Raw genomic sequence first — 27,977 nt, 5'->3', positions numbered from 1 at the left:
TGTTGATATATGTCTTTCTCTTTGCACGGTAGAGTCTTAACTTGCATTTGTAGATGCAGTGACAAAGTGTTCCCAAACCCATGTAATATCCTATATACAATTATATAGTTGATGATGCAGTTTCTAATGCAAGGTCACAGGCATTCGATGTTGGTTTTCAGCCTTGCCGCTCATGTACATAGAAGTCTTGGGATTCTCTGAATCTTTTAAAGATATTACAGATTTTAGATGGTAAAATCCCTAAATTCCTATCTGTTCTTCACAAAGTGGTGAACTTCAGCCCATCCATGTTTGTAAACAACTGAGGCCTTGTTCTTTAAGTTGCTGTGCACTTTTTCTGTGTAGACATCAAACTAAGAAGCTGCATAAACACCCAAACATAGCAACAAGAGTGAAACACTGTCAGACAATTTGTACTCTAGAGAACATCAATCCATCCATCTGACTTTGCTTTAAATAAACTTGCGTTCATCTTAAACAAAACAATGCATTTATTTGGACGTAAGCCAAAAAATTACAAAGAAATTCATCTAACAATTTCAGTTAGTATATAATGCACAATACAGTATGTAATTGTACATACAAACCAGGTACATATTTTGAGATAAAATAAATCTTGAAGAAAACTTTAAAACGTTCAGCTTTAAAACCAGTTCAGATCTTCATAAGGTCCATGGCAATGACGTAAAAAAAAAAAAACTTCACCTGATTCAGGTAAAAGATCGATGGCCCTCATTATGCTGTAGTAGCTTTTAGGCTCAAGCAGCATCTGCCTTAACATTTTGTTGATAACTGTTCATTAACCATTTATTAACCCTAAAGCCTTCAAGACCAGCAAATACTCCATTATCTTCAAGTACTTACTTATACCTTTTCTTCCTTAAATAATTTAATTTATAACAAAACATGGAAATGTAACATAAAACTTGTCAGTTACCAATATCTTAGATACAGATCCAAACTGAGAATGAAAACATCATATGACACGTGACTCCGTAAAAGATTATGGAGAATTGAGAGGAAGCTACAGCAGAATGTTCCAGTAATACTTTGGTCACATCTGAAACAAGCTTTCAACACCGACACTTTTCCATCCCCCCGCATCACATCACAAGTAGAGTGGGTGAGTCCTACCCTGAATGGGTAATTTTGGTTTGATGTTGGCCTTGCTGTTTACTCACATGCTTAAATGGCTTAAGTGAGCACTGGTGCTACAATTAACCTCGACAATGCAGCTAAGAAAAGTGATGGACCCATTTTGCGCATGATGTATCCAGGATGGAACACCTGGCCCAGTGAAGGCACGATTCTCAGGCTTGAGAATTTGTGTATTTGTGGACACCACAGGCAAAACTGCCTTCGTCGAGGTTATCAACAATTAAAAAATAATACATATACATTTTAAGAATATTATAACACATGATGATTTGAACAAATTGTCTTTCAGTCTAAGCTTAAAATGTATCCACTAGATATGCTTATGTATCTATCTTGGTAGTTCAGCTACTTGCAGCTCTGCAGTCCTCTTGTTGGTGGCAGTCCTTGTAAATCAGGACTTCAGTTTTTAATATATCCTTCTGGTTGCATAGTCTAACACCATGCTAGCTGCTCCGAGTAAAGCAGGTTCCTCCAAGTCTGATGTGACCACCTTGACGCTCTGAGCAGAGAGGAGGGCTCTCTCAGAGATGATGCGCTGCACCGGGGCCTGGTAGTACGAGGCCAAAACTCCAGACAGAATCACCAGCGTGGGGTTCACTATGTGGAGGATGTTAATCATGCCCACACCTAGCGCTGTGGAGGCTGTGGAGAAGAGAAGGAGGCAGACAGAAATAAATAACACTTTTCTCTTGTTTCAAATGAACAATATGTAGCTACTGCACGTGCAAAGATGATTAGAGCAGTCTAGGGCTACACAATTAATCACAACATTATCAAAATGAATTAAAAGAGAGATGCCCTGGCCTAAAAAAAATTGTTCTTCAGGTGAAAGAAAACATTTGTTTTGTTCAGACCCCAACAAATGACAAAGCATAACAATTTCAATATTATTTCATATTTCGATCACAATTTCAGACTAAATATTCACAATGTGACCTTATCGTGCAGCACTATAGCAGTCCAAACATCCAAGCAGGATGTTAATGATTTCCTATGACTCATAAACAGACACTCATTCTACAGAAATTCTGCATTAATGTGAAAGTGACCTGCATATCAGTTATTCTAGTCTGGACAGGAAATTTCAAAGGGGGACACCACAGCAGTAGCTTTCATGTCAAGTGAAGCCGGTTTGATCTCTGATGACAAATTGTGGTTATTTCATGATTCATTACAGTAAAAGTATTACAGATTTCTCCTTTAATGCCAGACTTTGCAACCAGTGTTGTAATCAAACACATTGTGTGGTTTGATTTTTTTTTTAACAGACTTGTGTGTGTGTGTGTGTGTGTGTGTGTGAGTGTGTGTGTGCTTTGTGCTCTGACCTTTGCTCAGAACAGCGTCGGCTTTGGAGTTCCCCAGTCTAGCTGCGTTGATGAGGTGGGCAGCGGTGACTGGCTCCGAGAGCTTCATATCCATCCCCTCCACCTTCAGCAGGTCCTCTGAAAGACAAATGTAACACACAGGTCAGATGCATGTATTCAATCATGAATGTTGGTATGAAGCCCTTTGAGATGTGGTAAAGAGATTTATGAAACACTTTGCAGGGTTTTCTTCATCCAGCTTCATTTGGTTATGAAAGTCTCACAATTTAATACCGATGCCAACATGCCATTTTGATGTTACATTTTGGGGTTACGGTGGTAGAAACGCTAATGCTTTTGTCCACAGGGGGCTTCAAAATCAACACTAGGTCTGTGTATTGGCAAGAATCTGGCAACGCCATATGTAAATCTAGTTTTAGGAAAACTGTCAATGTATAAAGAACAAACTGCAATATGTAAAACATTTGAGTTAAAAAAATTTACTAATTTATGCTTACAGAACAGAGAAGATAGGTAACAGCACTGCTGTGGCTGGGGATTTCAACACAACACCAAAATTAACCGCTGGCACAAGTCTTTGCATGTATCATAATATCACAATACAGTGTATCAGTATTATTTTCTTACATCCCTAATCAACACAATATGAAGGTTCATTGTAACAGCTTTAAGTCATTAATACTAAGAACACTTCAATAACAGTTAGAACAACAGTAACAAATCAGTTGATGCAGAACACTTTTTGTTTGCATTTGCTGTTGTCAATTAGGTGAAGGGATTTTTTTAGCTTCAAGGTTCAATGTGTACAATTCATTGGCAGAATATGGCAGAAATGGAATATAATATTCCTAAGTATGTTTTCATTAGGGTATAATCTCCGTTGTGTTGAACTGTTTATATCTACAGAGGGTGCGGCTTTTCTTCCATGGAATAGAAGGGAGAGATGAGGTATTTGCAATCTGCAGCCTCGCCACTAGATGCTACTTAATGCTACACACTGGTCCTTTAAAGGACCTCCGTGGTCGACCTCTGTAGATATAAACAGCCCATTCTAAGGTAATGAAAACACTAATGAAAACATACTTGTTAATATTTTATTCAATTTCTTCCATATTACACCAAAAAATCCCCTTAAATCCTACACACTGGACATTTAAAGCTGGAAAAAGGCAAAGAGACTTTAAAATTCCTCCAACCAATAAATCCAACCAACCTTTATTCAATCCTCTTTATTTGGGTGAAACCTGGGTGTGAACTACTCCACTTTGCACTTAAGGCAGACAAAACTAAAAGCTGTTTTCAGGGTGTACAGTACACACTCCAGGTTTCAAAGACACACCTTTCTCAGCTAGTCTCTGAGCCTAATGGGTGTAGCTAGATCTCAGCACAGTCTTTGAAGCTTTACAGACACCAAAATAAACTCACCGTCGTGCAACCTTTTGGCCTCTTTCTGCAGGGCCATGCCAGATGCATAGGCCTCTATGCAGCCTCTGCTGCCACACGAACACTCCGGGCCTTCTAATGAAACCATGATGTGACCCAGCTCTGCAGCGCAGAAGGTGCTGCCATGGACCAGCTCATTTTGATGGATGATCCCTCCTCCAATACCTACACACACAGTGAACAGATAAGAGATTTACATCCTCAGAGGGTCAGTACAATGAAGCAGCTGATTTGAGTAATTTAAGTTATCTGTTATGTTCAAATAAGGCTTTTCTGCTCACAGATTGATATACTCACAACACATTCCTTATTTATTCCTCCTCAGGCACTTAACTGAAGAATTAAAAATGATTTGATAGAACTACATATGTCACAAGAAAGACGAGATGTACTGTATGTTGGACTAATATTCCCTAACACCTCAGTTCATCACAAACCACAATTTCAAAAGCAAATGTGGTGAATGCTGCTGTTCAGTTTAGTGCTGACTGTATTAAAAGGGGTGTGTACAAGACTTTCATTACACTGTCATAACCATGTCATGGCACAAGTCATGAACATGAAGGAGCCTTTAGCAATGTTTTCATTGACTTATATCATTAATTATCCTTTGGTCAATTCTATCATTTTTAATGCATGCATTCGTCATCAGCATCTGAGACTGGCCGGACCAGAGATCCTGGCCGGACCGGGACTGAACACAACCTTTGAGACTTGCATTACTTGCACAAACCCTGCCTACACTGGTAATGACTGACCACATGATTGAATGAAAATCCGGACTTCTCACCTGTTCCTGTGATGACAGTGACAAAGTTCTCCACTCCCTTGCCGTGGCCAAACTTCCTCTCGGCCAGCGCAGCACAGTTGCCATCATTGTCGACCCAGACGGGTAGGTGCAGGGCGTCTGAGATGGGAGTTCTCAGGTCCACTGAGGACCACTCCTGGATCAGCTTGGTGGAGTGCAGGACCACGCCTTCTTGTGGGTTTACACGCCCTCCCGTGGACACTCCTAAGATGCAAAAGAAAAGGCTATGAAATTCTGTGCTTCCCTTAAGTGGTTTTTCATTTAGGAATGTGAGTGTGTGTGTTTTTTTTGTTTTTTTTCATACCAACACCGAGTATTCTACAGTTGAGGCGGACTGCATCCCGCGTGGCGTCTGCACACATCTTCAACAGGAGCTGCATCCTAGCCTCGAAGGTCTTTGGATTGGGCTGCGTGTACTTTTTTACTATGTTACCCTGGACAGAAGGAGGGAGAGAGACCATGAGGTGGCGGGAAAACAGAGGTCTAATAGCATTTCATCATCACATACCGCAGAGAAAATTAAAAAGGAACATTTAGAGGGAATAAAAGCAACATTTATCCAAAGTTAATCATATAAGTTAACGGTTATAATTACTGGTTGATTAATAATGACTACTGCAGTGCCTGTTCAGACGGGATGATTGGATGAGTAGTTCTCAAGACATGTTGAAAATGTTGAAAGCCAAATTAACTGACGACTCATTAGGTATAAACATCTCTGTGGAGAGAGAGAGTTAAGCCTAACCCTCTACATGTCATGAATCATAGCTCTATTGAAGAGTGTAACAAATATCTTCATGAGCATGAGCACTGAGCATTGTTATAAATATTCTAAGATGATTAAAATGAAGTGACGGCTACATTAAAAGGATGGCAGAGTCCATGCAGCCTACCCTCATGCAGATGATAGCCACTCTGAGGTTGGTCCCTCCCAGGTCAACAGCCAGAGCGCTCTGTGTCTCCAGAATGTGATCGATGTCCTGGGAGATGGAGTCCTTCACCGGGGGAAAGCAGAAAGTCTTCTGGAGGGGCTCGTCCAGGTCAATGGTACGCAAAAACTTGAGAATTCGGGGCACGGCGTTGCCATCGCCATAAATCTTAGAGCTATTAGAAAAAAGAAATACACATGTTCATATTATTCATCTACTTTGGAAAAACACAAAATCATGCAAAATCATAATGTTTCAGGATCTAACGTCTCCTACAAACACGGCTGTGTTTCTTCTGTATCCTGTATTTAAATTCAAAATTTGCACACGTTTTGGTTGTCTGAAGGTGTTATGTTGTGTAGCTCTTCAGTGAAGATGTTTTTGTCACATTTACAGGAAAAAGCATAGAGATAGATAGATAGATAGATAGATAGATAGATAGATAGATAGATAGATAGATAGATAGATAGATAGATAGATAGATAGAGAGATAGAGAGATAGATAGATAGATAGATAGATAAATAGATAGATAGATAGACAACACTGCCTCCAACATAATAAGATATGTCTGAAATTGTTCAACTGTATATCATGAGTTGTCATGCAGCTATCAAGGTTGTTGTTGCTGATTGTTGAGTTTTGGACAGGATACCATATGATGCAGGACACTTAAATAAAATCAATGATTCATGTTGAAGTTAAGATTTTTTCTTTGACAGCATAAAGTATTTTGTTATGCTCCCAAAGTACAGAAGTTGGTAATTATCACAAATCATTGTGTACTGTGTACTTCAGAAACCAATAACGACCTCCCAAACACTCTATTAAGGGGATTAAAGAGAATCTGCAAGACAGGTGGACCATGGGCACCTCTCATGTATTTATTATCTATATACAAGTGATTTCTTTCATGAAAATGAAACAATTACAGGCAGGGAAAACCTGTGGTGCATGCAACATTCATTCATGTGTCCATTGTGGGTTCATGTAAGCTAAACTGTATTCTCCAAGTACACTGTGAGATCTGCTTTTCACAGGTGGATGTGGTGCATATTATACAAAAATATAACCTAATAATTACCTAATAATACAACTAAAGCAATTAAAACTGTTCAAAAGAACAGAATGTATTTTACTGAAATAACTCTGGACAGAGAGAAAACAGTCTTGGTACAAAAATACTTAAAAGTGTTTACATATCAGTGTTCGGCAGGGAAATGAGGATGATCATGCAAAGTTCTGCCTGAGTCATTTGACAGAAACCAGGACGCTTTTTTTCTCAGTAAGTGGGAGACAAAGAGCCAGTGAGACAGACAGACAGAGCATTGGTCATACCAGGGGTATCTCTTTCCAAACTGCAGCTCCAGAGCGTGGTAGATCTTATTCTGAGTGTCGGCATCTCTGACATGAAGAACGTTTTCACCTGGCGGAGAGGAAAATGTTATCAACATGGATGTAGAGCTGGAATGATGTGAATATGCAAATTATTTAAAAACGTGACTATTTTCTGGTATCATTGGTTCTCCATGACAGCAAACTATTATATATTTTGGTTGTGGACAAAATAAGACATTTGAAGACATCATCTTGGGAAAAGTGAGAAAGTGATCAACATTCTTCCCCATTTTTTAGCCAATGAACCAAACAACTAATAGATTCATCAAGAAAATGACAGACAGATAATTGACAATGAAAATAAACACTAGTTGAAGCCCTACAGAGATGTTAATATGAACAACCTGAGGCAGATTAGTTTCACAGAATAGTGTTTGCTTTGGATTGATAAAGTGAGGAAATTAATCTTCACACCTTAGCAGCATTTTGATGAAAATCAACAGCCTTCCAGGCTGTTCTACAGCACAAACTCTAAAACTTTTGCAGTGAATTCCAAGTGGAAGTCAAGTATGCAGACTGAAATGGAAATTGTTAAAATGGCCATATTGTTGCAAAAAAAAAAAACAGTGGTTAATCTACACATTTTGTAAAGCTTAAATAAGCACTAAACCAAAATGTATAAACAACTTTTGCAGAGTGGTGCCCTTCTACAGCCTGTGTGATGCTTCATTAGTGATTTAATCTCTTAACCTTCCTCTCACTCTGTCTGAGAAGAATTATTACTACGGCAAGGCAGCAGTTAACTCTATTTTACACCCTACCTACCTGTTTCTCTGCCAGTTTGCCTTGTTCCCAGGTTAATGACAGGCGTGCCGAAGGCCCCAGCCTCTCGTACACCACAGCTGCTGTTCCCGATCATGCAGCCGGCGTGACACACCAGCTGGATGAACTGCTCAAAGGGAATGTGCTTCACAGCGCGGAAGTTTGGGTGCTGCTCGATGCCCTTCTTTCGCATCACACGCACCATCTCCTTGCTTCCTGTTTACATTGGGAAAGGCAGGTCAGGTGTCATGGCTCCACTTCTTCATTCAATCAAATGCCCTACCCCAAATTCAAAATTTAATTTTTTTAATTTCCTCTGGCCTAGTGCTATTTATCCATCTAGATTATTTTTGTGCGATTTGCAGTTTGCGTTGAGAGTTTTGAATATATCGGCCATAGAGATGTCTGCCTTCTCTCCAACATAATATAAATAAATGCTCAAAGCACAAAAAAATATATTTAGAAAATTTAACACCAGCGCCTCCTCCATAGCATGTGTTGCTATGGAAATAAAGCTTTGAATGAGGAGGAAAGAAATGGATATGGCATTGTTTGGTATGAGCAAAATCTTTACTTTTTAAAAATAACAATTTTAATTGATCGTTAATGTTATCAATGACTGATTAAGGAAAGTGCATACAATCTGCAACCCTAGCTCTGATAGATTCTACCTTAGAAAGAAAAGACAAAAACTCACACATAGAGGAAAAAATGGAAGGAAACAAAGGAACCAGCAAGTGAAACTAACCGGCATCGATGTTAGGGAAGAGGATGAGGGTCGTTTTGTTGAAGGAGAGCAGAGCATCCAGCATCAGCCCATAGATCTTAATGGATTGCTGAATGTCAGTGGTAACTGGGTGCTGTAAAGCCACTATGTAATCTCGCTCCTGCACCTTGTCACCTGCAACATAAATAAACACTCCACCCATGACACACAAGCACACTCTGATGTCTCACAACAATTTCCTTCCCATGACAGTATCCCCGCATACCCAGCCAGCTCTTAATTATGTCCATGTAGTCCTCTCTGTGATGAGTGGACAGCAGCTTATCATATGAAGGGCAGCCAGCCAGCAGGATTCGAGAGTGGTCCTCGCACATGGCGATGAGGTGCTGCTCCGCCATGCGTGTGCAGCAGGCGTGGTAATGGGCCAGTTTACTGATGGCGTGGCGGATTGAGTCATCGATTGTACCACTCACCTGGGGAAAAAAGGGGCAAGGGAGAGAAGAAATGCTGGATGATATTTAGTGCTAACTAACTATTTTCATTATGAATTAATATGTCATTGATTTTCTTGAATAATCAGCTGACTGGTCCATAAAATGAAAAAAATGTTGATCACTGTTTCACAAGGCCCAATGTGGTGTCCTTAAAAGCCTTGTTTTGTGCACAACCCAAAAACATCCAGTTTTCCGTCATCAAGGACAAAAGAAACCAGAAAATATTAACATTTGTAAGGAATAAATCAAAGAATTTGGACAGTTTTTCTTATTACTCATATGATTTATTGGGTATCAAAATAGTTGACAGTTAATTTAATAGTTTCCAACTAATAAATTAATTGCTGCAGCTTTGAAATTAAGAAGAAATTAAGGATATGTTATGCACTATGCTTGCTTCTACTATTACATTCTTTGCTGCTTTAAAAGGTAAAAGTAAAAAAGGCATAACAGCATAGCCTATAAAAAGTAGTGCATTGCGACATAAAGTAATATATTCTTGAGCCCTGCTGCCTCACCTCTCCTCCCTCCAGGTGAAGTATTCTAATGTTCATCAGCGCTGCAGCAGTTGCTAGAGCCAGTGCGTCAAAACGGTCGCCGTGGACGACCAAAATGTCGGGGCGCAGCCTCTGTAGGACATCAGGGAGTTTCACAAGTGCCAGCCCAACACTCTCCACCATGGCTGCTTCATCCTCTCCTCTCACAATGGTGTGGAGCTTGGAGCCGATGTCAAAGTCATCCTGCTCGATCATACGAAAAGTGTTCCTGCAGAGAGGGAGAGAAAAAGGCAGGTCAGGTGTCATCTGAATAAAAATCTGAATAAATGAGTTTCATAATGAATGCAGATCTAAATCCAAGTGAACACCTGTGGGTGATTATGGATTATGTAGTGTTTATAATAATTTATAGTACGAGGTACCAATATATTGCTTACTGTCTTAATACCATACCAGACTATGATGTTACCTGCTGTGATATTACATGGTTAATTATATTATTTTTAAAATGACTGCTAATGACTGCTGCATTGTTTGTTTTGTGCTTGTACAATTTATTCAAAAATTTTTTAACATGCTAAGCTCATGACTGACTACTGTTACTTTACAAAAGACAGAAAGCAGAGGCACTTTAAGTTAAACAGAGAAATTAATTTTCTATTAACAAAAAATATTTTACACATAAGATTTGTTATTTAATTAAGGACATTTTTAAGTCATCGCTTTTCTTCCGTTTTTTTTAATCTAATGATAAATATTATAATATTGGCTTTTTATCATGGTGTTGTTGTACCTTGAGGGTTTGGTACTGTTATATCCTAATTTATACACTTCTTCGCTATTTCAGGACACCTAAAACAAGCTTTTCCAGAAGGATGCTGTTGTGTCATTTAGTCTTACCCGTAGTCATCGATGAGATGGGAGCCAAGCACCACAACTTCTAGTTCAAACTCGTCCGGGTGGGCTTTGAGCCCAAACATAATAGGGGCCAGCTTGGAGTAGTCCGCTCTGTTGCATGTCGCCACACACACCCTCAACCTCTTCCCACACTACATTAAAACAAGGTGCAACCACAACACACACACACACACACACACACACACACAGAGAACATTAGTTTCTTTGAATTTAGTAGCACAAAACATTGAAATAAACCCCTCTCTTCACTAGAAGCCTGATTTGCAGTGGTGCACAATATGGATTTTGTCCAGCCAAGCTGATAATCACCTGCTTCTAAAGGCTGACACTGATAAGATAACCACTATTCTCACTTTCTGTTCAATTTAAAAAAGTTCTTGCAACCTGTAGTTTATGTACAACTGAGAGTAAGAAGGACTAAGATGCAGTGAGCAAAGATGGATGATTTAATATCCCAATTCTGACTGAACCAAATCTAACTGAATCTAACTGAATCTAATTATCTCATCAACTACATCATCAAACATAACAAACAGACTCACGTACTTTGGCAGTTTCCTTAAGAATTCTAATTAAATACTTTGACATAATCTGTCAAATCACCAGCTATAATTTTGTAATCAGAACAATAAATAAGAATATAAATTTCCCCATACCGACCCCAATATTTATTGTGTAGCTCTACTAACATGTTGAATTATTCCAGTACAAATGGCAAAAATTTGTATTCCACAAGTGGAGGTCTGCAGGAATATTCATCCATCTCAGGGTTTAAGGCAAGTTAAATTCAAGACTTTTTAAGACTTTTTTAATGCCAACTGAAATTAAATTTAAGACCAACTTCACAATAAACACAAATGGAAAAAAACACCACATTAATTACACAGGGTTAGGGACAATTTTACCCAAATGTTTATTTTAACATAAAACATGACTTTTTGGTCCAGTGAAAAAGTTTCATTTTGAAAAACATAACACTTTCCAGAGTTGAAGACACGGAAAACAATACATAACAAGATATATACATCATGAATCCTCAGTAAAAACACAACTGGCAGATAACTATTGATTCCAAATAACTATTCTGCTGCATTCATGAAGTATTTTGTCTCCTAGTCAAGCATCATAAAAACACATGCTTGCAAAAAACACAGTATAACCGTTGGCGTTTACTCTTTTTCGCAGCTATGCCATGGATGTGCAGGCTTTCTTCAGTTCCTCCTCCACCTGTTGCAATTCTGCCATTTTTTCTTTGTACTGCTTCCTTAGCGTGTTTGATTTGTTGATGAGCTGTGCCATCAGGGTGCCAGCCTTTCCCTCAGCTTGTGTGGTGAGCTGATCGGCATCATCCAGCAGAACTTTTGCCACCTCAGACAGACATTTTTTTCTTCTTCTTAAGTTCCTCAATGCGCTCTGCAGCTGCCCTTTGGTTCTGTGTTGCAATTTCATTCATTTTCTTTTAGCAAACGTCATACAGCATATTGTCTTTATAACAGATGGAAGGCTGACACAGAAAAGGTATCAATAACACCTTAAAGCGTTATTTCAGTTTTCAAGAATAATCCACTCAATATGTACTCACCTCTATGCTGATGTGAGGATGGGTGAAAATCTTGAGTTCACAAAACAATCCTGGAGTTTCAGCAGAAAACAGCGTTGCAGCTAATTACAGTGGATGATCACCACTGATAAAATGTAAAAAAAAAGAACACAAAACAAACACAAAATGTCTCCATCCTGCTCTCTGTGGTGTAATCCAAGTGACTTCACATGTGCGTCCATTAAGAGATATACGAAGTCTCACGATACATCGACCACTCCAGAGAGCAGAGACATTTTGTGTTCTTTTTTTTTTTTACATTTTATCCATGGTCACCATTCACTCTAATTAGCTACAACACTGTTTTCTGCTGAAACTCCAGGATTGTTTTGTGAACTCAAGATTTTCACCCATCCTCACATCGGCATAGAGGTGAGTACATATTGAGTGGGTTATTCTTGAAAAGTGGAATATCGCTTTAACAAGTCAAAGCTGAAGACCATACAATATAAACAACACTTGTACAATATAATGTGATCCAGTACAACAGCCATGACTTCTACCTTTACAAATATAAGAATGTTCAGTTTTGATTGACACTTTCAGAAAAGATATGAACTTAATTACTGATGTTATAATCTGCAGTGGTGTTGAAGTGGACTGCATTATATTGAAAGTTTTGGTCGCCACATTTACATGCATGAGATAGGCAGAATGATGTTTCTAATTTTCTGCTTCCATAATAATTTATGTTTGCCGCCTACTTACTTTGAAATGGCGTAGTAAATCCTCAGCTGTTCCATGTCCCATGAACTGCGACCCCGAATATCTTGACTGGACGTGATCTTCGCACCAATAGCGGACATGCAGATCCAGTTGTTTTGTTTTCGTGGTCTGGTTGAGGCTCTCATCAAACATTAAAACAAATGCGTCCTTGTTAGCATCCGCAACAAGCTGCTCTGAAATGTACGGGGCTAATCCAAACTTGCTGATGTAGGCCGTCTTGTCGGAACCACATGCAAACGAGTGGGCAATGTCAGAGTCTGGGAACATTGCACGGAATAAGTCTCCAACTCCCTCATTTGACTTGTATGATTGGTGTTTTGTCACAGTGTTCAGAGACCACAGTACCTCTGCTTTCAGTGTAGGCGCACACCCGAACATAGTCCGGAGATGCGATGCTGCGGTCCCGGTTGTTGATATCGGGGCTGGGGGTGGAGGCACAGTGGAGACGAGAGTAGAACAGAACTGGGAAATACCTGGCGTTTGTTGGCAGCTCGATTTTGAGGCTCTGTGTTTCGCACTGTGCATGTGTGACTCCACTGCCTTGACTCCCATCGTGCCGAGTTTGAAACATTTCTTGCACAAAATACACCGTGCCTCGTACACATTGCCTGGTACCGCTTTCAGCCATGAAGAAAAATCTTGGTTGAACAGCCAATTTTCGTTGAATTTACACTTTCCCATGTGGTCTGAAGTTGCTACATGAACGACGTGCGTCTGCTCTTAGAGTCCTGGCTGCAACCACATCACTGTTTTGTTGGTTCTGCTATCATGATTGCGCGATGTTACCACGAGAGTCATTCTGTAAATTATTTGAATAAATGTTACCATTTATTTTTGAGATTTGAGACTAATTACAATCATAAAATCCTACTTATCATGTGTTAACATTTTAATGCCAATTAAGGCCTTGTTTTTAGATTCATGAATTCAATGCCTTTTAAGACTTTTCAAGGATCTGTGGGAACCCTGCATCTTCACAGAAAGGCTTAAATGTATTTCTTCTTCTTGATAACTAGAGAATGATAATGTTCCAAAACTCTCATTTTCATATTGGGTCAACGTAGGGCCTAAAATAAAAAAAATAATATAATCACAGTATAATTTAAAGCATGGACTGTAAAGATATATATCATGGTGAATTTGTTTTTCCTTTTAAGTTTCAATATAACCTCTTCTGCAGGAGTAAAGCCCTGGTATGACAACTGCATGGGAGCTATTACCGTACTTTTAACTGTATTAAATGGACACATTTCACAAACAGGTAATTTTAAGAACATTTAATGTGCATAATTGCAATAAATAGGAAAAAATGCAAAGCTTTTTCCAAAGTTATTTAAGTATCATCACCACTTATAACCTCTCTGGTCTGACATGATTTACAGATTATCATTTTCTGCTTGTTGTCTGACATTTTAAACCTGAACCTTTTTTCAACTCCTCCTCTTTGTGTGCACTGTAGTGAGTTGTTACAAACAAGTTAAAACCAAAGCCATCTGTGTGCTGTCAGTTTAGCTTAGCTTTAGTTTGCTTCAGATCTTCAAATGTAGAAAAGCTCTTAAGTTATTGGTTCTTTTATCTGTGTTTTTAAAAAAAATTTCTGACTTATTATTCTGTTGCTCCTTGGTCAAGCAAAATGAGGGCTCTAATATAGTACTGTAAGTCAAAGTCAAACCTGATTCTGTTCTTCTGTCCTTTTTCTCTCCATCCTTCCTCTGCCCCTTTGCATTCTCATATAGTAAAGCTCCTGGAAAAAAAGCACAATAGAGAGGGTGAGTTGCAGTAATGAGTTTGTAAAACATTATATTATCCATTATTTTCGATACCCTAACCCACCCACAGGTCATACTCACTTGAGCCTTCCATATATTCAGATGCTGTAGCATGAAAACACAACAAAACTACACTAAAAATGTTTTATTTTTTACATAAAGAACACATGCTGACACATTTTTCTTCCAGAGGTGGGAAACATGCTGGAGGACAGTGCTTTGCATAGCAAGGCAAAGATCAAACTACAGTATAACTGGTGCTAAAGTTTTCTGTGACAACAGCTTCCCTTATTCAAAAGATAATCCTTATTTTACAAATACGTGCTGCCATCTGCTGCTGTGAATGCATTATGACAGCCGCACTTTCCCAATTAAGCATTCAAAGTCTTGTTCTTATAAATAAGACAACACCAATTTTCAGATGTCATTTCATGCAGAGTTACTGTACATATATATATATATATTCCAGCCAATGTGGTAAATCACAGGGACTTCAAATTCCAGAGCGGATTGAGCGCTAGGAATTCATAAACTCCCTCTGACTGAGCTGCATTTCACTCCTTTGCACTTCTGGGAACAGGAGTGGAGGGGTCATTGACATCAGAGTGAGCTAACAAACAAGGATTAAACAACAGAAGAAGAAGGAGAAAAAAAAAAAAAACAGGGTTCCCGCTGTGGCATGAATGTTAAATTCCATCATGTTTTCCATGGCCTGATTCATTGCTCACCACAGGCCATGCTGTGTGTAATATTGTCCATCTGTACTAAGAATGCTGTTATGAGAGACATGGCAAATATCTTCTTCTTTACAGTGCTCGCTAGAATTTGCATTCGGATAATCCATTTGACAGGTGCAAATAAAATGGAAATGAATGATAAATGCAGAATCAGAACATCAGAACATTTACCAGCCACTGACAGATACCTAACCAAATTCACCAGCCACTCATCAGGGACCAAAATGAGCACCGTCCACCAGCCAGATGCTGGCAAAACACACAAGTGGCTGATAGCTGCTTCACTCATCAGCCCAAAAAACAATCAACAACATTTTTTTTGTTACTTTTATTGTAATAAATTCATGTTACATTTACAACTACAGTCCATTCAGTATTTGCACATTATTGCAATATAAATTTATCTATTTTTTCATCCACCCAGTGAAACAAAATTGTTTTCATCTTCATTCTTATATTTCTATACATACATTCATACCTACATACATAGAAACAGAACCCAAAAGAGAAAAGGTACCAAAAAAAAAAAAAAAAATGAACATGAACCTACTTTTCCACTTAACTGTTCACAGTACTCCAATCATGCCCGTCTTATTCATTGAATTTATTATTTACTTAATTAAATTCATTCATGTCCTCATACCTCGTCCACCATCGTCTTTTATGTTCAGTGTCCTCGTTCCTAATTCGATAAGTCAACAAAAAAATATAAATAAATATAAATTCTATAAATCAACAACAATTTGAGTGAAATCTGAACATTCACTAACCATTTGGTTGGAGGACAAATAAAGTTCATTTTGAACCCTGCTTTTGATTATACCAAACAATACCAAATGTGTTTACATAGCCTATGAAACGCACAAAGACGTAAAGGCCTACATATTAAACCAATTTCCTTGAACACATGCACAGAAAAATAATCTCCACTATATTTCATATCTTATTTTGATTGCAGATCGATTGAATTGATCAACCAAATTCCCAAGGACAGATTAATTGATTTTCTATTAATCATTATGATTCCTACCTGAGATATGAAGGCTACAAATGGAGCTGTAATTATAAGCCAATTAATCAATCAAAAGAAAATGCTATTTTGAGAATTAATTAATCGTTTCAGTCATTCTTCAAGCAAAAATGTCAAACGTTTGCTGGTTCTAGCTTCTCAACAATAGGAATTTGCTGTTCTTCTTTGTCATTTATGACAACAAATGAAGAATCTTTAGGTTTTGAACTGTTGAATAGATGTTCTTCAAATGTCTCAGGCTAGAGAACATATGCAGATTTTACCCATCTCAGATAGCAAGAAGTCGATACCAAAAGCTGGGCTGGATATTGAACTTCAATACTTAATATCGTGTATTGAAAAATTTTGATACCTAAAAAGTAAGTCTCATCAATATCAGTTAGAAAATAAGCACACAGCATGCTCCTACCAAGATCTTATTACACTGGTAATTGGCTCTCTAACGTTATACATCATAGAGGCACGCAGGAAATACACAACTTCAAGACCAGAGACAGGGATTGATATTTAATCTTTTTAATCTCCAGGTCTTTGAACAGAATCCTCCTTTAAAGTGACTGACTGCAACATAATGTACTTTACTTTTTGTTCAAATGCATTTGGTAGTGAGGAAAGCTTTGTTCAGTACACCAATATCAAAGCCAAGGTATGTGTACCACTATCTGTGTCTAAAATTTTTGAACGATGCCCAGCCCTGGCCACAGGGCAGGCAGACCTCTTGATTTTTAGTGGTTGCTGGTTGGTCTGTTATTGGCATGCTGCTCAGACTGCACACTTTACAATTTAATGTAGATACAATAAAGTGAAACTAATTTCATGCGGTAGACTTACAGAACAGTTAAGACACTATATTTGTAACATGTAACATGATTTCTGGTCACATTTCTTGGCAAAAGCATGTGAAAAAGAAAAAGCTTTCATACATAACACTACAGTGATATTACATCAGGTTCATTAATGAGACGCAAATGCAGTGATAATAAAGGCTTGATCCACCTTCAAACCGGATTCATTTACAAGTTTTGCAAACAAAACACTGTGTACTTTGCTGACCTAAAATTCACAGAAGTTTGTTTACTTAATATCTCACTGGTCGAGCTAACTGAGCCACCAACCTGCACCAGAAACACCATTCTAATCTATATCCAAAAGCTTTTTTTTTCTGTTTAACAATTAATGGCTCAATCATTTTGACTGCAAACAGGGATATGATTTGTGGTTTCAGAGGGCTTTAAACCTTCTTCCACTTCTCTCTAACTCACACAAATCTAGTTCATTAGTTAATTCAGAACGTTGTGCCAGCCTCTTTCCCATTTAGGCCTGAAGTGAGGAGTATTATTGCCTCGATGAAGCAGTGCTGTTTAGTTGTAGTTCTGTTAAATCATTACTTTGTCATTTGTCTCCACTGAATACTAATATTCACCTTTATCTTCACCCAAGCATTGCTAATCAGCCCAGTTATGATCAGACATAAATGCTAACAGATGAGCTGTAGAAAGGTAAGGATAGTATTTGGACAGCCTCTTTTACAACATGGACATTCAGATGCAGCAGCAGCACCTTTAAAGGTGAAACAGCACCGAGTGAATTCCAACTGATTAGACGCTACATAAGACTCATTCTTCGCTGTGGTGCTTTTCTTCAACTCTCATGTGTCACACGAAAAAAACCCTTGAACTAAATCCTGTGATTTACCCTGAATCTCATTCAGCACACTGTGACTTCTACTCAAGCATCACAAGACAGCATCAGCAGCCAGTGTTATGGTATGGGGGCAGGGTCTCATGCAGAAAGCGAAGGCAGGGATGACACGGCAACAGAGGAGGACATAGAGACATACTGTCCACACAGAATAAAAGAGGGTAAAGATAAAACAGTCAGAAGGAAAGGCAGGATATGAAGATGAATAGGAGAGAGGGAGGAAAGAGGAAAAAAAGGCCATCTGACTCACATGTGGGTTTATGCATAAAGAACCCAGATGCTTTTCCATCCCACGCCTCTGTGGATTCTCGGCTAAAAATCACCCTCTGCTCTTTTTTCAATCCTTCTATCTTTTTATTTCTCTCTTTAGCCCAGTCGCATTATTTAACGGAGGGATGGAGGGAGGGAGGGCATGCGCGAGCCAGCGAGCAGCAGAGGAAGACAGAAAGGAAGGGAGGGAGAGGTGGGGTGACACAGACATAGAGCTGGGGGGAGGGGCTGCGTGAAACTGGGGTTGGATTGACTTGGATTGAAGCTTGTGATTGGCTGAGTGGAAGGAAGAAAGAATATGTGGCATCCTGCCACACATACAGCACAGCAGATCGCCTGTGTGTCCCTACAGTGATACACAGAGTTTCCATATCTGTCTGAAAGGACATAATGTGACTTCAAAAAATGTATCTGCAGATTTTCCGGTGTGATCTTCAGTTTAAAAGGTACTGCCTGTACCCCACCCTAAATTCTGTTTTAAAGGGACAGCTCAAGCCAGAAACAAAAATACATTTTCCCCTGACCTGTAGTGCCATTTATCCATCTAGACAGTTTTGGTGTGAGTTGTACCGGCCATAGAGATGTTTGCCTTCTCTCCAGTATAATAGGACTAAATGGCACTCAGCTTGTGGTGCTCGAAGCACCAAATAAAAAAATTTGAAAAATGCAAAACCAGTGTCTTTTTCCAAAAATCATGACCAGGTTTCTAACGATAATCTGCAGACCTTATTGTGAGCAGTTTCATATACAGCTGCAAAAATTAATTAATTAATCAAATTAATCACAAACTATTCTAATAGTAGTCTAAGAACAAGATATTTGAGCATATCACCTTGGGCTTTGCGAAACACTGATCCAACATTATCTGACAATTGATTAATCAAGAGAATAATCAACCAATTAATCAACTATGAAAATAATTGTTAGTTGCAGCCCTAATTTCATGTAGGAACTACTTTTTTTTCTCATAGAAAGGAAAATAGTTCCATTAGATTCTAAAATTGCTCCAGTAGTTTTCTTGTCTTAAGTAAATGGGTCATGATTTTTCATGAGACTCTGGTTTTTATTCCTTTTTGGAGCTTTGAACATCACAAGTCCCATTATATTGAAGAGGAGGCAAACTTCTCTTTACCAATATCTCCAAACCTCTGCAACTCACACCAAAAAGTCTAGATGGATAAAAAGCACCACAGGATGGAGAAAAATATGTATTTTTGATTTTGGGGTGAACTGTACCTTAAAGTTACAGGAAATGGTTTCTGCTTCATCTATCTGGAAGAATACATGTGATGCAATTCGTGTACATCTAGACGCAGGAAAGTATGGGTAGGGCGGAGCACCACATCGATGTTATAGCAATAGCGTGATATGAGACTAGATATTAGGGCCATCTCATAATAGTTCACAAAACTGTTAGCCAGAGAGAAGAGAATTAATCAACCACGTTTTCACTTATTCGTTAGTCACAGAAAAAAGAACTGGGAGCTGCACCTTGCTGTTAGGTTAGGGCAGGGGTCTGCAACCTGAGGCTCCAGAGCCACATGTGGCTCTTTAGCTCCTCTCCAGTGGCTCCCTGTGGCTTTTGCAAAAAATTACATGAAAATGAATAACATTATATTTTTTAAATATTTTTCATGTGTAATTGTTGTAGGTCTATGAAAAAGTTGAGACAGTTCAAAATTTCAAGCCAACATACTACACACATGCGTCCATCAGTTTTGAGCCCAAGTCAACTTCAGGTTGAAAAAGTTTACCAACTACTGATCTTTTGTTGAGATAATATTCTTTTCTGCTTTAGATAAATTTAAATATTTGAATTTTAGAAACCCCAAAATGTTGTATTTAAAAAAACATTTAATTATAAGGCAACAAAATAGTAACAAATCGGGTTCACAGTTAACTGTGACCAAATTTTGAAAAAAAATTTTTTTTGACTTTCTCTAACTTTAACTTTTACTATAAATCTATCTAAGGAAGAAAAACTATCTCAATTAAAGGTCAGCAGAAAGTTTGTAGAAGGTGGGCACAAAACCCAAAAATTTATTGCAGTATGCTGTACACCAAATTTAAAAAGAAAAAAAAATGCATCAAAGACTGTGTCTATGGCTCAATGTGTTTTCCTCTAAATTGTAATGGTGACTTGTCTTCTTGTGTCTCCATAAGCTATGGCTGCCAAAAAAAAAAGTCTTCAGGGAAAAGAGAGAATTTAATAGTTGCGACAGATTTTTTTTCCCCTTTTTTTGGCCATAAATGGCTCTTTTGTTCGTAAAGGTTGCAGACCCCTGGGTTAAGGGGATTGTTGCATCACAGACCTTTTCTTTTGTAAATCTGTAGTCACTGGTGCTCTGCTGTTAACTGTGCTATAGCTGTCATTAGCTAGTAAGCTCAGTTAGAGGTCCTACTAGACTTTGATACAACCTCAGAAACTGATGGATGCCAGTCTGACGATCGGGAATACAGAACCGTTATTTAGGCGATGTGCAGGATTCTGACTACGGGGACGAGGACGACACTGCCAGCTCAGGACAGGGCAGGAGGCTGGTTCTTAGCTTATATGAGTTAAAACTTGTGTGTGTTAATTTGTAAGTATACATCATCCATTGTGCTGCTAAGTCTGTGAGCATTTGTTATTGTGAAGCTGGAATCATTTATTCCTGAAAATATTGAATATTGAAAATATTGATACACTTGAGTATCACATTATGTTTTGTGATACTGTGTTGATTTAAGAAAAAAAATGTATCGTGATACTGTGATGCATTCAAAGATTCTTGGCAGTGATCCATTTTTTGTACAGCTTTTCAAGGCTGTTATCTTAGATTTCATATCTTTGCCTCAGGATGTGAGGTAATCATTGTCTTTTCCTGTTTTAAAGGCTGCATTACCAGTAAAATGATGTGGGATAATTATCTGAACTTAACGGACTGTTCTAGCTGCTCTACTATTTGCATTTTTTTGTCCACTTAGTCATTATATCTACACTACTGATGATTATTTATCAAAAATCTCATTGTGTTGATATTTTGCCACAGCACCAATAGTCACAATATTGTCAGAATATACAAAGAGCTTTTGTTCAAAAACACTGATGTTTGAGTTTGTCCATATAACCCAGCCCTTGGTATGAACATTGGAATTAGATGCAAATAAAATTAAGACAACCATAGAAATATCAATGCCACATATTTGGTTGCTATAAAAACACCAAAACAACACTGTGACAGATCCAGCTCAATGCATTTGAATCCATTTCTGTAAGTTCACAGTATGCACACAAAAAAATCTTAGAAGTATTTTAGCCCTTACACCATTCCAATATGACCATGGTTGGTAAATTTCAGACACAATCATTTTCTATTGAGAGTCATTTTTCTGTCAGTGGCTAGTAGATGTTCACATTTTAAAAAGTTAATTTCTAACCCTGTCCCCAAACAGGAAATAAAGGTAAAGACATGCAAGGAATTTACAGCAATCATTGGCATTTCTATAAGTTCACAGAAAGACAACACTTTAGCTATTAATCAACTTCTACTGAGCCACAAATTCACCTTTGTCGAGTTTCCTGTACCATCAGGACGTTCTTGTTTTCTCAGATTGTGTAGTTGAAGCCCTTAAACTAGCCCTGTGCTAAAAAAAAATGCAAGGAGCAACGCTGGTGAAATATGAAGAAGAAAGCCCAGTTTGAGTAACGGATCTGTGAGTCTTGGGGCTTATCAGGCAGTAAAACACTGCACACCAGTTTGACACCATGAGACAGCAATTATTTTATCTTTTGTCACAACAGTCGTGAAGGAAATTATTAAATTGCAGTGTTCATGTCACAATATAATACATCAGGAATGCATCAGGATTGCACATTTGACTGGACAACACAGTGCCATGCTGGGAGATGATACAAAAGTTGAGCTCTTGACTTTTTTTTTTTTTTTTTTGCAAAAGATCCCTGCAGGGTGTGTGGCCCTCTGTCTATATGTTGCTGTAGTTGGCCACCTTGTGTTCTGTTGTCATGTTGGCTAGAATTTTGTAATTCTGCGCAGGCTGTATCTCTGCACTGGTTCAATACCAGCCGGGTTCCTGGCTTGTTAATCATCCAATCCTTATTTTATGTGCTTGCATTAATAGCTAGCATGGTTGATAAATGACAGCCCAATGTTTTTTTTCATTGAGGATCTATATTACAATAGGGGTATAAGAAAATAATGATAAACTTGTCAGTGTTTCCTCTACATTCATTTAGGAGTGGCGGCCCGCCACTCCTAAATCCTAGCCGCCACTCCTTCAAATTTCTTTTCCTTTTTTTTTTAAATTTATTATTATTTTTTTATTATTATTATTATTGTTGACGCAAATACACCACCGCTGCATCTCTCCACCTTCAAAACAGACTCCTGTCGGGTACTTACGAGCACTAAGGTAAACTGCAGATAACTATCTTGCTCAGTATGGAAATATACTTGCGCGTGTTCATTTGCATGATGCTAGCGTTGTTTGGGGGGCGCGGTCGTCAAGCACGTCAAGCACCTAGGCGACAGGGCAGAGTCAGAGGAGCGAACTCCCGAATTACAAATAAACAATAAAGCAGCGAATTACCGGCTGGAGAAGAGGTAGACGTAAGTTATTAGCTTGAGATAACTCGACATAGATTTTACAAGTTAAACAGACGTTCACAATATGTTGATGACCAGCTAATGTTACGTAACTTATCGGTAGTTTAAGTTAATTTGGCCCGGTGCCAACTCAGTGTCGCTAACGTGAGTAAACTAATTGATAGTATTAGGTTAATATCTACACGCCATTATGTAACAACTGACTGCATTTTTCAGATGAGTTTATCAAAATATTTCTCTAAGAAGAGAAAGACGCCTGATCAAGATGACGCTAGTCAGGTATCATTAGCCTTTTACTGACTCAAATGATGATAGGTAAAAAAAAATATGTGTTCACACTTGGCTAACTAACGTTAATGTTTTATGTAATCGTACAAGACAAGTAACATTAGACAGGGAGCAGTGGAACAAAGTGAAGAAGCAGGGGAGCAAAGTGATGGTGCAGGAGAGAGAGATGAGAGTAGAGGAGAGAAACCTAGAGGGAAGCACAGGCTATCAGGCTGGGACCCTAAATGGGTTGAAAAAAATAGCCACCTACCACCTACCACACTGATAATGGTGAGTGTTTTTGAACCTTTTTTTCCCTTTATTTTTTATTTTTTGCATAATATACATGATGTTAATACTGCTGTTCAATAAATAAAAAAATAAAATAATAAATAAATTCAGTGTATTTCCATTGCAGAGCAATGATCAATAATGCCACTTTACTCGCAGCGTTTCCATACAACAGAGCCTTAGAGCTCTTCTTTGAAAAGACAAAGAAAAATTCATTGTTCTGAGGCAGGGTGCAAACTGTGCCACTGATTCCAAGGCCCCGTAAAGAAATGATTATTTATTGTTTTTACTTTTATTTTCATTTATATTGTTTTATTTATTTATTTTATTCACTTTTTTTTATTTTTACATTCAGTCAAGTGTCATTTGTTTACACCGCCACGGTTCCCCGGAACGCCTGCCCCCGCTGCTGAAAAAAATCCTAGAGGAAACACTGCTTGTGTATTGCAATATATATAAAGATGGACTGACGCTTGTTATGTTCTTATTAATAAGTTAAGTTTTACACATATGGGTTCTTTTGTTTCCATTCGGCTCTTAGCTTATTACATTTTTTAATAGTGTGATGGAACTATGAAGTGATTGGTGTTGCTCATATCAGGATTAATAAAAAATATCTTGACCATTTTAGGGTTTTATGGGGTGAGTAGGCCGTCATCCTTTAAGATTTGTTAATCATCACAGCTACAATCAACCTCTGTCCAGACGTGCACACTCCCACCAACACAGATAAGCTTACACAGATTGACAGCTGAACTCTCGTCTTCCCTCTTCTAACAAGCTGCACCACCTGCATGCCATCGCCTCATTGGTCAGAACAGCCTTAGTTTTTTGCGAGCCTATCAGGCCTACTTTGATCACATACAGCTGTGGTCAGAAGTCAAATTATAACAAAGTCATAAAAATGGTGCAGCCTACTGCAGTCTGCCACGTCTCTGATTCACAGAAGCGCTCACTGACTCACTATTAGTGGCTTCTCTGTTTATTTAACAGGTTCAAGGACCTACAGGCTTCTGCTACAGTTCAAGGTAACTTTGTCGTATTGTTTTTCCAAATTATTTGAATTCAGGGAAATAAAAAAGCAAAGTCAGACATGGATTGAATGCACTTAACATCATATGCCTGCTGCAAAAATGATTACTTCAAATAAAAAAAAAAATCACACTTACATTTGCACTAATATAAATAACAGTACCAAGAAAAAGCAGCCTTGAAGGCCTGAAAAGCATGAAGACTGTTTCCATGACCAGAGGGGAGTTCTTTCTACTGAGCTCTCTAAACCAGTCATGTAAAACAAGCAGAACGTTGCCCTCGGGATACGATGTTTACACTCACTCTGAAGAGAAGCCAGAAGCACCTTAATTATGCTAATTACCATTTGCCGTTCTTGAGAGGTGATCCTGGTTCACAAAGGACACAGATCATACCACACCTAATTAAACATTGATTTCACAGAGTTTGTTCAGTACGGATTCACTCCGATGAGGCAAAAGAACAAACAAAGCCAACAGGACATGAACTCTGCACCACACCCGCTTCTCCACAGGGTTAGCATCATATCAAACAGACTACAACATATACAGGATAGACTTGCTTGCATGGAGCAAAATCAGCATTTTCACCAAATGCTGGTAAAAACACTTAAATGCCTGGTAGATTTGCTAAACTCACCAGCAAAAGAAGCAAAGGTTGTCTACTGAGTGGCTGGTAAAATCTGAACATTCAACTAGCCATTTGTGCCAGTAGATAAAAAGGTTGTTTGTGAACCGTTTTTGCTTATTAACCAACACATGAAATCCTTGGCTCCTTAAATCGTCCGATAAGAAACAGCTACCTAAATGTATAGGAAGTCTTTAAAAACAAAATTTCCTGTTAACTAACTAGCAATATATGATTTCCAGAACTCTTACCATGAAGTAGTTACAGTTATCACTTCCTTTCCTCATAGTTCCTCATACTAGAAAACATTTTATTTCTGACTCTCAGGAATCATGTCTGCCTTTGAAGGCATGGCAATCAAGTATCATAAAAAAAATCTTCCTAAAGTGATACTACTGTGGCTCTATAAATGGCACCTAGAAATCAAAGTATGTCATATCGCTGTTAATGAGATACTGCCATCGCATGTCCTTTTAAAGCTACTACAAGGAGCTTTTAACTGGTTATGAACAGTCGTATTTTTTACTGATGCCTCTATATGACCAACATAAGTAATGACCTTGGGTTAACATTTTCACAGGCAATGTTATCCGTTTTACACCAAAATTAGTGTGTATGTACAGGTTTGCATGAAGAAAGAGAGAGAGAGGTTTTTAAAGTGCCTGTTTTCCGCTCCCTGTACTTGTGTGGCATGCAAATGACTTTCTGTGGTTTGAAGTTTGTTTCTCTCCTGTGTTACTGTTTAAACTCTGCACTAAACCTCCTGTTTGTGCTTTCAGACGTATGTCTTCACTTCACTGTCTCATGTTTGCTTTCAGCTGGGTAAGAGTTGTGTTACGGCTGAAGACAACGCTGGTTTTGCTACTTCATAATAAAAGCTTTTAAATAACAAAATCAAAAAGTCGAGTAGCACATGCGGATGAAAAAGGTGCAAAAGGGGTGACAAGCCTTCACTGCCTTCACCAAAAAAGGGGGAAAATGGCGTGTCCACCCTGATGTTTTGTTTACATCACTGCTGAGCGGAACTGGACACAATAAATACTTGTGTCATTTGACCCGAAGAAGGAAAAAAGCCAGATGTTAGCGGGTGTGTACGACGTAAAAGGGGCTTTACAGTGAATTAGTAAGTTAAACCGAAACAGGAGGAGAATTTATTAAGATAATTTTATCTTCGACATTATATTTTGTGTTTTTTGTGGTGGAAGCCTCCAAAGTCAACTCAAAACAAACACTTAATCTGTGTGACTGTTTCTCTGTACAAACAACAGCTTTTGCATGTCTGTGCATCCTGGGAGGTGGATTTCTCCTGTGGCTCTTCCTGAGATTTCTTCTATTTTTCCCCTCATTAAAAGAGTTTTTAGGGAGTTTTCCCTTACTCTTGAGAGTCTACAAGACAGGGAGTGTTGTACACTGCAGATTTTAAGGTCAAATGAGGCAAATGCAATTAGTGATATTGGGCTATATAAATAGAATTTGACTTCAACATGTGTGGTTGCAGGTCTTGGTATTTAGGCCTGACAATTCATTTGGATCTTTTGTCCACACCCATTTACTCAAGTTACGTAAAAGACACTGTTATTATACTGGATTAACTGAAAATGATGTTAGTGTGACCTGCGGTTATCAGCCTGTTGTGACAGTCAAGAGTAGTGCTATATATCCAACCTATCCGCCAACTTTTAACAACATTAATCAAATGTTTTTTAATATTCCTGCTGGCAGGTCTCTTTGTCGTTCAGTCGCTGCAGCACAAAGGCACCTTTGTGAAGCCAGAAAACTTTGTCAGCCAAGTTAGAGGTTCAGTTTACCTCCAATCTGACCCAAATCACCTATTGAAAAATCGAGCTCAGTTTCAGCAGCCCATGACAAGGTCGCATCAACTTACAGTGATAATTTCTGTTTTTGTTTTTGTTTTTTTGGGCAAAACTTTAGCGAACGTCCACTCGGAGAAGACGCGCTGGAGGCGAACGGGTCGTGCAACATCGCCTCAGTTACATAGCGCATAGCCTGTTCCACTGCAAACATTGCAAGCAATCTGCACTTTCCAAACAACTAATGTGATGCTGTGCTAAGCATCACGCCTTTTTGTTTGCATCTGAAACCAGGGACACAGAGAAGAAAGGAGCCACAGTATGTGCAGAGTTTCTCCTACACAGACATCCATCCACTGCATCTACCCTAAACAATAAACTACCGCTGCGTCACATTTTCTTCAATTTACGTTTTTCTGTGAATCGCTACTTAGATCCAAAACAATTCGCCGTCATGCAAATAAAGTCTAACATAATTTCTTACCCAAATTACATTTTTCACGACGATAGTCAGTTCCGCATCGCCCGGAATCCCACAATGCCTTTCGAAGCGGTTCGCTCGTGTCCCACACAAACAATGAATGGTAGGCGAACTTCGCGTCGCGTCGCACCGCTTTTCGCAGGCATTTACCTGCGATTCGACTTTAGCTACAAAGTTATGCTAGGACCAGCTAGCCTATTGACAAGTCTAACAATGAACAGTAACATGGTAAGCACAATCACAAGTACATCTGTTCAGGGTTATATTGCTGGTGTTTGAGACATGCTGTTCACATCATCATATACTGAACGCAGTGGCGTAGCACTTAACTAAAGTTAGCTAACGCTAGCTAACATAAGCGTTAGCCGAAGTTATTAATCCTTCTCATTTTATTGCACTGTTATATTTCCATGTAATGACAGTTACCTTGAATGATCCAGAGACGCTGTCTTCATCTCATACTGAATCTATCAGTGCTTACATTCACTTCTTTCTCCTCTGCTTTGGTCTCCAGTGGTTACCACCAGCCAGCGGGCATCTGGACGCTCGCACGAGGGGGGAAACCGCAAGA

General features: G+C 38.6%; 1 protein-coding gene and 1 long non-coding RNA gene across 4 annotated transcripts; both read right to left on the bottom strand.

Annotated features, from left to right (window-relative positions):
- Positions 1 to 804: 804 nt before the first annotated feature.
- Positions 805 to 27,977, bottom strand: gne (glucosamine (UDP-N-acetyl)-2-epimerase/N-acetylmannosamine kinase). Of its 3 annotated transcripts, XM_084716107.1 has the most exons (14): positions 18,271 to 18,476; positions 14,456 to 14,527; positions 10,440 to 10,588; positions 9,561 to 9,807; positions 8,814 to 9,021; positions 8,570 to 8,722; positions 7,825 to 8,037; positions 7,000 to 7,087; positions 5,628 to 5,838; positions 5,039 to 5,168; positions 4,717 to 4,938; positions 3,909 to 4,091; positions 2,484 to 2,600; positions 805 to 1,800 (listed from the first exon to the last, which is right to left on the bottom strand). In XM_084716107.1, the coding sequence occupies exons 1-14, from the start codon at positions 18,307 to 18,309 to the stop codon at positions 1,565 to 1,567; spliced, it is 2,268 nt and encodes a 755-aa protein (XP_084572233.1). In that variant the 5' UTR covers positions 18,310 to 18,476; the 3' UTR covers positions 805 to 1,564. The 3 variants fall into 3 exon arrangements, with proteins under 3 accessions (XP_084572233.1, XP_084572231.1, XP_084572232.1); XM_084716105.1 differs by lacking the exons at positions 805 to 1,800; positions 2,484 to 2,600; positions 18,271 to 18,476 and adding an exon at positions 27,833 to 27,977 and having other exon boundaries at positions 3,203 to 4,091; XM_084716106.1 differs by lacking the exons at positions 805 to 1,800; positions 2,484 to 2,600; positions 18,271 to 18,476 and adding an exon at positions 24,791 to 24,828 and having other exon boundaries at positions 3,203 to 4,091.
- On the bottom strand, positions 11,343 to 12,988 carry LOC146330546 (uncharacterized). Its single transcript, XR_014769361.1, has 2 exons — positions 12,766 to 12,988; positions 11,343 to 11,889 (listed from the first exon to the last, which is right to left on the bottom strand). It is a non-coding gene; the product is annotated as an uncharacterized LOC146330546 (long non-coding RNA).

The sequence above is a fragment of the Lutjanus erythropterus genome, chromosome 3 (assembly GCF_056507025.1).
Source record: "Lutjanus erythropterus isolate fLutEry1 chromosome 3, fLutEry1.hap2, whole genome shotgun sequence".
Lineage (NCBI taxonomy): Eukaryota > Metazoa > Chordata > Actinopteri > Lutjaniformes > Lutjanidae > Lutjanus > Lutjanus erythropterus.
The sequence above is the reverse complement of the archived record's forward strand: the minus strand, read 5'-3'. Positions and strand labels throughout refer to the sequence as shown.

Bases quoted from the DNA above. Each gene is read 5' to 3' on its own strand.
- gne (XM_084716107.1), bottom strand. From the start codon at position 18,309: ATGGAAAAGCATCTGGGTTCTTTATGCATAAACCCACAT. The intron at 10,589-14,455 runs GTTTGACTTTGA...GTTTTAATGTAG, and splicing joins GGACAGAAGAACAGAATCAG to TGTGGGAAGAGGTTGAGGGT. The intron at 9,022-9,560 runs GTGAGGCAGCAG...TTTTTTCCCCAG, and splicing joins TTCACCTGGAGGGAGGAGAG to GTGAGTGGTACAATCGATGA.